We start from the raw sequence: 11,344 nt of genomic DNA, 5'->3' as shown, positions 1-11,344 counted from the left end.
GATTGTAAAGAGCTCTCTGAGGTGCACTTGTAAGTCTTACACTAAGAGGTCAGAGAAGTTCATTCTTCCAACCCAGTCCCTATGCTCCTCCTACCCTCTGCACAACTTGAGCAGAGTGAGCACAATCGATGTGGACAAATGAGTTGCTTTGTGGGGTGAGAACCTTGTATCATCTTACCGCATAGCTGAGCTTTACTCCTTTTTATTTTTCAAGTATGTAGTATGCATGTATGTATGTATTTGCATAGCTGAGTTTTACTCCTAACTCAGGGACTCGCACACATGAGATTACTCATAAATAGTGGCTCTTAGTAGAGCCTAAACTGAAGAGTATAATTGGTAGAGCCTAAACTGAAAAGAATAATTTTTCCTTTTCCTGGAGGGTAGAGACCCATCTCTTTCTTTTTCATTTTTTTAAAAGATTTTATTTAGTTAGTTGACACAGAGAGAGAGAGAGAGAGAGCGAGAGAGAGCACGCACAAGCAGGCAGAGCAGCAGACAGAGGGAGAGGAGGAAGCAAGCTTCCTACTGTGTTAAGAAGCCCTATGTGGGGCTGATCCCAGGACTCTGGGATCATGACCTGAACAGAAGGCAGATGCACCCCGAGGCCCATCTCCTTCTTAGTATCTTTAGCATGTGGCACTGTAGGTGCCGCACACTGAAAAAGTATATAACGAAGCCTACATGACCCCAAAGTTGGGTACTTACCTCATGGGCATGTGCAAAGATGACATGATCTTTCTACTGTGTTATTCTATATTCAAATTGTCATGTCCTATTTTTTTCTATCTTCCTTTTGTGCAAAAAAGAAGTTATTCTCACGGAGAATCTTCCCATGCTCCTATAATCCTGAGGAAGAAGAGAAATGGAGGTGGAGCGAATGGCAGCCTGTTAAGGAGTTGAAGTGCTGTCAGATGGGAGGCCTGCTCATGCTGGGGGACTCCAAAAGGCAGGAAGAAGGTTGAAGGGGAGAAGATGAGTGGAGGAGGGGTGGGCAGGATTGAACAACCAGAACCACCTGCTGCTGCAATGCCTCCAAGGTGGTGAGGATACCTCCATGGAAGTGTTGACACAGACTCTGATGACCATTTATCAGGAATATTATAGCAGCTCTGTTCTTCCGAATTTGTAAAATGAGGATATTAATTCTAATTTATCAGCTCCCAGGGCAGGGATTTGATCCAGCTAAGTCTGAAGAGACTTGTTTGCTGGTTTTCCAGCATCTGTAAAGTGCTAGTTGCAATGGTTTCCAAACTTCACTGCAGAGTAAAAGTAACTGGGAAACTTGGAAACATCTAGATGCGTAGGCCACATCTGCAGAGATTCTGGTTTAATTGGTGTGGGGTATGGCGTAAGTATTAGGATTTTTTTCAGATCTCTCCAAGTGATTGGATTGTACAGATACTTTGAGAATCACTGTGCTAGCATACTAAGAAATTAGAATTCTGGATTTTGGTCTGGAATCTGATTTAACCAGAGATGGAACATTGAGCAGCTTCTCTACCTTCTCTTGGCTCTACATTTCTTACTTATTAAAAGGAAGTGGGATGGGAAGGGTATGTGCTTTGGTGAGTGCTGTGAAGTGTGTAAACCTGGTGATTCACAGACCTGTACCCCTGGGGATAAAAATATATGTTTATAAAAAATAAAAAATTAAAAAAAAGGAAGTGGGATATACATATTTCTAAAGTACTGTCCTCAAAAATTGTATTAATCTAGGGCCCTTAAAGATTTACGAATTATGGGGCACTTGGTGGCTCAGTCCGTTGAGCGACCAACTCTTGATTTCAGCTCAGGTCATGATCTCAGGGTCATGAGATTGAGCTCTGAGCTCAGCACCTAGTCTACGTGAGATTCTCTCCTTCTCCCTTTGCCAGTCATGCTCTCTCTCTCGAATACATAAATAAATAAAATACATTATTAAAGTTTCTGAATTTTGAAAAGGGAACTTAACTGCTTTCTCCAAGTAGAAGAGAGCTCTATTCAGGGACGTGGGAATTCCTTTGCACTTTTTGTCAGTTTTCATGGCAGTCGTACAATCCCCTCAAATGGGGATAGTTCTACCTCACAGAGGAAGTTGTGCACCAACAGTGGTCAGATGGCGGGTTTCTCAGCACTCCTCTGCTGAGAGCTGGTGTACAGCCTAATTTGAACACAAACTGGTAGAAGACATAAAACAGGTTTCTTTACTCTTCTCCATGTTTCCAGAACATACTTTGTTGCCAGAGTTAGTCATCTGATGGATTATTGCAGGTTCTTCTGGATCTTTTGTGTCAGAAGTCTATCTTTGTATTATTTGGGGCTTGCTGCCTTACATTTCGCTTAGTGACTTGTTTACCAAGATTGCTCCTAACCCTAACCCAGAACTCTTGGGTTCTCTTTCAGTCTTGATTTTACTTCTACCCAAATGAGAGTGTGTGTCTCATTGCCACTCTGGTCATGCAGCGACTGACTGCAATTGGGTGACGAGAAACACAGAACTCCAATTTTCTTTTTTCCCCTAAAGAAATTTAAGGAGGGCTCCCATTATTAGGTTTTCTCAAAGATATTGCTTGTATTTCATGGACTTTGTATTTGTTGGTATAGTTTAATTTGCCACACAATGTGCACAGAAGTAATCATAGATATGTGGACTATCATGAAGCATAAAACATCAAAACTTTATATGGGGACCGATTGAGTGATTTTTTTTTTTTTTAAGTGTGAAACTTCTTCCTTCCAAAAGGGAAGGTAATTTTGGAGGGATAGTCTACTATTATTACTTTAATACTTCCTGAATTTCTAGTTTAAAAACAAATTCAAAGACCCATTACTCTGTATCCAATTCAAGTTAAGTCATCCAGTTAAAACTCAGACAACTTTATTGGGAGAAGATTTTGGAAACTTTGGGTTACTTGTGAGAGTTTAAAAAAAATGTTTCTTTCTATTCTGCATATCAGAGTGGGTGTTCACATAAATTCTATCAGTGCACCATGGAAGAGGGAATGAACAGTTTTTGTTTTTGTTTCTTTTCTTTTTTTCTTTTAAACCAGGAGGGCAACAAAGCAATAAGAAGGATCATAGGGGACCATGTTAGTGACAAATCACAGGGGGTGGTTCCAGAAAGGTTGTGAAAACTAGTTTCTCGTTGCAGGAATTGGGTTGGGCCACTCCTCCCCCCCCCTTCCCAAACACAAATATTTTCATATAATAAAAGCCTGTTTCCCTATGGTTATAACCGAGCCTCTCCTCCTCGGACAGCACCATTTTAAAGGGGTTTACTGAGCGGACCTTCCCAAAGTCCGTAGGCTTTCTCTCTTTCTGGACCGTGTCTCGTCGAGGTGAGGCGTCCCTTCGGGGGGCTCACGCCGGGTGAAGGGACAAGAAACACCCACTGGGATCCAGCCCGGGCAGCCGGCGGCCGGAGCATGCGCTGAGAGTTTGTGCAGCTGGCCCTGGCTGCCGCCGCTGCCTCGTCCGGACTTGGCGAGGACTTGGGAGGGACAGCGGCGCTGGGAGGTGGCTTAACAGAGACTTTCCAGCAACTGCTGCCCAGGACTTTTTTTTTTTTTTTTTTTTTTTCTTTTTTCTTTTTTTTTTTTTTTTTCTTTTTCCCAGGAGGCGGCGACGGCGGCGGCGGGGGGAGAGGAAGAGAAAAGAGAAGGAAGCGTCTCCTGCTAGAGCCAATGCAGCCCTTCGGCTCCCCGGGAGGAGCGTCCCTACCCCGATGAGCCCCCGCACTGCGTCCCCGACCGTCCCCCGGCGGGAGTGGGGCACGGAGCCCAGCGCCGACGGTGAGTGGCCGCACGTCTCGCGTCTTTCCAGCCAGCTGTCCCGCCAGCCCGCCGGCGGCTGTCCCCGGCGCTGTGTGCTAAACTACTTAGAGCTGGCGGTGGGGCTCCCCGCCGCCGGCGCTTCCCCCCGCGCCCTGCCGGGGGCGCGCGGACGCGGACGCGGAGCGGTGGCGGGGCGGAGCGGGGTGGGGGGGGGGGCGGGGGACCGCGCTCGGCTTTGTGCTGCTTTGGCGGCCGGGAGCGCGGGGTCGCGGCAGCGGCCGGGTCCGGGGGAGGGGGACGTGAGTGACTAACCCGGCGTCTGCACAGCTGCACCGGCCCTAATTCCCCGGCGCCCCTCCCCGCCCCCGCCCCGGGCTAATCCATCATTCCCGGCCGAAGCACCATTTCTCACGTTCTCCCAAAGAAACCCTAGTCGCGGGGCGGAATCCCAGCTCAGCGCCGCAGCCCCCCCTCTCCCCCCCCCCCCGCCAGTGCCCTGTGTTTACACCCGAACTGCGGATGGGGAGGGGGATGCGGAGTTGGGGGACCCAGGAGCTGTCCTAACGAGAGGGACACTTGCACCCGCGGACTCGCCGGCGGCGCCTGTGACGTCTCCCGGGGATAGTGTGGTTTCCAACCTTGGGGACAGTTCTGAGCTGAGCTGTCCCCGAGGAGGGGCGTGGACTGAGGGAGGTTTTAAAGCGCGTCTCATCAGAATGCAGAGGACACCGCCGCGCGTCCCCTGAGAACGGGAGTTTACTGTGTGCCTTCATTCATCCCGGAGTCAATCTTTTCTCTTCTCAGCAGGTGTTATCCGAAGCCAGTCTGGAACTTGAGGCGAGTTTAGGTTACAATTACAACTTTAACAAATGATCTTCGACGAAGCGATGTCTCGAATGACCTAGGCTTCGGACCAGACTCGGGACCCGGCTGAGGGCGGGCAGAGGAGGGATGGGCTGGGGGTGCGGAGCGCGGAGATAAGTCCCCTGTTCTCCCTGCCTCTGCAGATCGCTGCGACTTGGCCGGTGGGAGTAGGATGTGGTGAAAGGATGGGGCTTCTTCCTTTCGGGGCTCACAATGGCCAGAGAAGATTCCGTGAAGTGCCTGCGCTGCCTTCTCTACGCCCTCAATCTGCTTTTTTGGGTAAGTCGAGCAGTTCCTCTGCACTAACAGGTGGGGACGGCTGGACTCGGTTTCCTACAGCCACCACTTAATGCGCCAGAGGGCATGGCTAAGCATTAATTAATTACATAGGATCGCACCCTCTACTTTTCAGAGAAGTCAATTTTGACCTTAAAATGCCTTTGATCTAGCTCAAGTGCCATTCGTGATTAGAAAAAAAATAAATGGACGCCTGGATACTGGTGGCAGTAAAATTAGACTTGAAGTTAATCTAGGGATATAAATAAATGCACGTGCTTGTGCTTGTAGATAAGGAAATTATGCCATACTACTTAGGGAACTGTTTGTTTTCAGGAATTTCAGATAACTGTCCAGGCTATAAATTGTTTCCTTACCTCATACTAGCCTATAAAATTTGGTTGGGGCAAGGAGTCCTACTCTGTTTTCGTAGGAATTCATACACAGATATCCTATCAAAGGACCGGGTAAATTTTTCTAGGAGATTCCATACAGCCTGAAAGGTGGTTTTCATGCAACTCTTTCTAAGTTGGCAAAGTTTTAAGGAATTTTGTGTATGTATGCTTTTGGAAAATCCCATAACCATTTAAGGAAATAAAATACATAAAATTTAACAAGCTCATGGAAATCTTTATGCTGTATGAGCTAGTGACTTTCTATGCTTTGCGCCCAAGCATAAATTTTCATTATATGTTATTAATAATCACCTTATTATTTGTGAAACTTATGAGGAAAATATAAAAATTAAAACTGATGCTTTGAGAAGCTGTCATACTTAAGCGGATCATTCTTTGCCAATTTTGTGTTCTATTAATAATTCATACTTTTCTATTAGAAATATTAATGTGTGATTTATTTATGTGACTGACTGGCTAGCATTTGCCAACCTCTTTGCATAAGAGGTACCTGTCGTCTCTAGAGGATGATATTTTGGTTTGAATTAATTCCTATAGGTGCCTCAATTTTAAAGTGACAAATTAAGGTTTACTTTAGTGAGTAATCTGAAAGATAACCTAAACTAGCATAATTTTTTTCCTCTACATGAAAATGAATAAGCATCAAATAGTTAAATTTACCACTTGGAAATGTAAAATCACTAATCAATCTTATTGCATTTTTAATTCTAAATATGTACCTTTTTCAATGGGTCATTCAATTACCTGCCTAGCCATAAGGTTAAGATTTTGAACTTTCTTTTTTTTTTTTTTTAATGTATAATATCACTTGTATTTACTAGCTTTTCACTTTTCTGCTTTATGCTTTTTGATTCTAGAATCATCACATTTTTATAACTAAAAGGAGATTTAAAGATGACTTTGTTGAACTTCTTTACTTTGAGAATGAGAAAACTAAATGTAGCTTAGTGGCTGGTTAGAGGTTAAATGGCCCAATGGTGACAGTATCAGGAGCGCCACTAAGTCTTCTTGCTCCTAGTTAGTGCCTTTACATGGATAATTACCAAATTCTCAATCTTGGAATTACTAGGATTTTTGTTGTTGCTGTCCAAAGAATGATGATTTGGATTTTCTTAATAATTCATATTATGTGGGGCAGGGGAAACCCCAATTATTTAACAAATGTATTGCTCTTCTGAGTAATGAATTTATTTAAAAAAGTTTATTCCTTCAATTCCTCCAGGGCTTGTTTTATCTTTGAAGAATGTAAAATGTTATGTCTTTGTTTTTATCCTGTACTTCAATTTTCTCACTTTCTATGTGCATGTTCTGATATATTTATTTATTAAGATCCCGTCACCCTTTGTCCAGCTTTCTTCTGCCAACTTTTCCTCCAGCAAAATAATCCATGTTAACCGCATCGTATGGATCCCTCTGAATTTTCCTTTATTTCATACAAAGATGTATTTAGTCATACCTATCCACATATATGCATTCATGTACATTTATATGTACATTCCCTATACATATATATATATTTTTTCGTTAAATTGTTTTTCTCATTTAGTCACATGAGTGGGATGACTACATTGGAGCATACCAGATATCAACAATAACAAAGTAGCTAATCTTTATATAGTTCTTACACTGACCAGGCACATTTAATGCTTCAGCCTAGTCTATGAAATAGGGATGAAGGTTTTTTAGAGTTGTTGGGAGGATTAGAGTTAAAATATGCATAGTGCTTGAACAGTTGCATTTAACGATGCTCTCCGTGTGGTAGTAGTGACAGTAGATAGTAGTATTTGCGGTCGTTACCACTCTGACTGCAGTAATGACGCTCAAGTAGATTATCAGGAAGTGGATTGCTTGGTCAAAGGAATGCCTGTGTTAGTAATAGCAGTAATTGTTATTCTTGTGATTAATACCACTACCACTGCTACATTTCTCGGACCCAGAACTCCTGTCCTGGGAATCTGTTCCTTAGGAAGAACACAAATAACACCCCATTATATGCGCACAAATATTTGTTGTCATCTTGTTGGTGTACAAGCACCTTATAATTGTTGTCAGTTGGAAAAGTTTAAAGTATTATTTCACTGTTACTTTGTTCCCTGTGCCCCCCCACAGTTGAGCATCAACATAATTTTCTTTAGACCTATATATATTTCATGTATATTATTTCATTTCATGATTCATATTCATTAAATATTTCATATTTACCATATAGTATGCCTTATTGTTTGCCCATTGATTTCATTTATGTTGTTATACAATAGTTAAACAAAGTTTCATATACTGTTTTTAATAGAATTTTTCTCTAAGAATATAAATATTCTTTCATTTTCTCTGTTCTTTCAAAGCACCCCCCTTTCTTGTTTCCATTAAGATTCCTTTTTGCCTATGGATTTTAAGCTTATTTTATATGATTAAAAATATCTGTTGGGGTTTTTGTTGGAATTGTATGAAATGCACATCTAACTTTGGGAGAATTAGCATTATTCTTTCGGTGTTAGAACAATATTTGCAGATGGTATATTTCCTTACTGAGTCAGATGTTGTTTTCAACCTTGTGCCAGGTGCATTCCTGGGCTTTCCTACACTACACAAGCATCTAATTCTCGTAACAGCCCCGGAAAATTGTTTGTTTTGCGGGGGGTAAACAGAGGTTGCTCAGAGAAGTTCAGTAACTTGCTAGTAAGTGCCAGAACAGAGACTCAAGATTCAAATTTTTTTCCTCCAAGGTTTGATAGAAGTTGTACTGCTGGACATGGTGGGGAGTTTACTTGCGGTGGAGAGGCAGACACACTCCCTAGGAAGGGATTAGCTGTCCACCTCCTCAATCCAAGTCCGCTGGAGCAGTGCTTCTCAAATCAGTCACCTGGGCATCTTGTCAGAAGGCAGATTCTGATTCAGGACCTCCGGGGCTGGGCTTGGCAGTCTGCTTTTCTAGCTCCTCTGTGATGCTGTTGGTCTGAGTGCCACGTGTTGCAGAACAAGGAACCCGTCCTTGCTTTGAGCTGTCACTGGAATCAGAAGCAGAATAAACCAGCGTAGCCTATAAGCCCCACTTCTTAAATAGACCTCACATTCGGAGTATGCAGAGGGATTGTTCTTGCCTCAAATTTTGCAGAACCGTGAATCCTGCCCTTATAACCTCTGGGATCAAAAGCTGTAGCCTTTTACTCCTCACTTGGCATTTTGAAATTCTTTTCTCCCTATCTATGTTCTATTATATTGCTACCATTTCCCTTTCTCTACCCAAAGGATGTAGGGAAAAGAAAACTAAATCTTAACTGAAGACCTATACAGTTTTAGTTTGCTGTTCTGAGAGCTAAAACTTAAACAGAGTGGTTTTTCTTTTGAGTATGTTTTTATATGAGGCATGGACCTAAGAGGAAGCAAGTAGGTCACCAATGCACTGCTTTTTCCCCATTACTATGGATCCGATCATCTCGATTTGCCCTCTGTTGAGTGGCTTTTCCATGTTTTGAAGAACCTTGATCCCAGTACAGCTGGGATCCCAGTACAACTGGAGTTGGCACACAGATATTGGACCCTCTGGGTTTCTCACGAGTGTTGTGGTTTTGTCATGAGAGAAGTCACTGGGGACGCCCTGCACGTGAGTAAACCGCCCCGAGAACTCTTTTGACACCATGATTCACATTCTGGCCACAAAGAAGCAAGGAAATGAGTTATTTTTACTTCGAACTTATCCCACTTTTACTGTTTAAATGGCATATTATTTAAGTAAATAAAAGCTTTCCTCCATTTAAAGACAGCTTCTGTGGCTTTATAATATGAACCCTTGCCATTCACAGATGGCAATTTTCTGCTATTACAAATATGGATAAATACAGTTGTTTTTGGAAGTTCCTGCCATTGATGAATACTTAACATTTATCAAATATGTTTGTTTATTATTTTCTAAAAATATAACATCCCATCTTTAGTTTTTAAGTCCTATAAGAGCCATTGCTTTTCGCCTACCATTACTAAAGATTGTAATAATAGAGATAAACTTCTCTAACGAAAACCTGAAAAATGGACAGGGACTCTAGTTCACACTTGGGGCTATATGCAGGGTAAATGCCACAGCAGAAGTTCAGTGTTATGTTTCTTTTTCCTTGGCCATAGGTAGTGAACCTTAGTTGTTTGGCTCATGGCAGACCCTAAAGAGATTCTTGGCAAGAGGACATTTGTGTCCACATGGCATTTATTTAGTTATATAAAAACACGACTTTTTAAAATTAATGCCCCTAACTTTATACTCTGAAAGTCATTGACGTTTTCTTTAATTCTAAGGGATAGGCGAGAGCCTTCCAACAAATGTCAGTTTTTTGTTTTGTTTTGTTTTGTTTTTTTAATTTTTTTTTTTTTAGATTTTATTTATTTATTTGACAGACAAGAGATCACAAGTAGGCAGAGCAGCAGGCAGAGAGAGAGGAGGAAGCAGGCTCCCCGCTGAGCAGAGAGCCCGATGAGGGGCTTGATCCCAGGACCCTGAGATCATGGCCTGAGCCGAAGGCAGAGGCTTTAACCCACTGAGCCACTCAGGTGCCCCTGAGTTTTTTTTTTTTTTTTTTTTTTTTAAGATTTATTTATTTTATTGAGAGAGAGAGAGAGCACACACAGGAGTGGGGGGTCAGGGGGAGAAGGAGAGAGAATCTCAAGCAGACTCTGCGCTGAGCACAGAGCCTGACGCAGGGCTCAATCCCACGACCCTGAGATCATGACCTGAGTGAAACCAAGAATAAGATGCTCAACCAACTGCCACCCAGGCACCCAAAAGGTTATTGCTTTTTCAAAATAAACTTTATATGAAGTTACATGCTTTTTATATAGTGTGGCCCCTGCTGAGCCAAGATAAGCCATCACATGGTCCATAAGGACCACACTTTGGAGAAGGGCATGGGGGATTCTTTGGGGCACGTCCCTACTGCAGACCCGAGGGGTTCTGACATTGGGCTGCCAGTCTCCAAATAATTGAGAATTGATTTACCTTTATATTTCAATAAATCACAACTTGAATCCCCCCCCCACCGCCTTTTTTATGACAGCAAGGAATTTTAAAAGTGGCTAGTTCAGTTCTCCATTTTCAGAATGAGCAAAGGTTCCAGAAGTTTGAATTACTTGTCCAGGTTCTCTGTAGAGATCGAACTGTAACTAAGTTCCCCATCTCTCTTCTGCATTCTGCTCTTTGCGACCAGATTTGACATAGAAAGGAAAATTCAGGTAGGTGGTTTTAAACATCTGTCAGCCTAGAATAGAAATTAGTGGTGTCACTGTTACCTTATATGAGACTCTATGTTATGGATGGCAGACAGTTGAAGGACTTAAAATTCTCTTTTGCGACTATGCCATTGCTATTTGGTGGAAACTATAGATGTACACTTCACAATACATTTAGGGAATGTGCACACACATGAAATTCTGATTTAGAAAACAACTTGATGCAATCCTTATTTTTACATAATTAGATTTGAGCAAAACCAGAATATGTTTCCAACACAGCAAATTTCATATGTATAAATATTTGTTGAGAGCTAACATTTTCTAAATGTTTTACAAGACAGAATGTAGCAAATGTCCTGCTAAGTAGTATATTAAATATATTTCTCTAAAGCAATATTTGTGTTATTTTCTAAACATTTGTGTTATTTTCTAAACATTTCCTTGAACTACAAACAATATTTTACAATGCTGGAGAAAATGTAATAAGGAGTTATATGCCTAGTTACATATGATAACCAAGGTGTTCCTAATCATTTAATCATGATGAATTGAAGAATTATTTTAATTTGGAAATTAGTAGAAAATACCATTATTAATAAGGAGTACTGAATGGCTTGCATAATTTGTGCTTCTAGATTCAATAGCATCAAGGTTAGTATTGAAGTGACCTCATTTCATTTTAGCATAGTTTCTTGGGATAGCCTGCCTTCTGTATGTTATGGCTCTGATATTCTCAACCCCGATGAGTAACATCACTCCTTGAGAATGAAACTGTTCTCAGACATTTAATGTAGCTGGAAGTAATGTCATAATAAAAAA

At 41.9% G+C, this 11,344-nt stretch overlaps 1 protein-coding gene across 2 annotated transcripts in view; it reads left to right on the top strand.

The window, feature by feature from the left end:
- Positions 1 to 3,631: 3,631 nt before the first annotated feature.
- Positions 3,632 to 11,344, top strand: part of TSPAN12 (tetraspanin 12) — a 64,813-nt gene continuing 57,100 nt past the window's right edge. Inside the window, exons 1-2 of one of the 2 annotated variants that reach the window (XM_059171680.1) lie at positions 3,632 to 3,773; positions 4,763 to 4,898. In XM_059171680.1, the coding sequence (XP_059027663.1) occupies positions 4,833 to 4,898 (66 nt within the window). In that variant the 5' untranslated portion in view covers positions 3,632 to 3,773; positions 4,763 to 4,832. Of the gene's footprint in view, positions 3,774 to 4,324; positions 4,593 to 4,762; positions 4,899 to 11,344 lie in introns of those variants that run through there. The other variant, XM_059171681.1, reaches the window with a different exon arrangement.

This window comes from Mustela lutreola, chromosome 4 (genome assembly GCF_030435805.1).
Source record: "Mustela lutreola isolate mMusLut2 chromosome 4, mMusLut2.pri, whole genome shotgun sequence".
In the NCBI taxonomy this organism is placed as follows: domain Eukaryota; kingdom Metazoa; phylum Chordata; class Mammalia; order Carnivora; family Mustelidae; genus Mustela; species Mustela lutreola.
The sequence above is the reverse complement of the archived record's forward strand: the minus strand, read 5'-3'. Positions and strand labels throughout refer to the sequence as shown.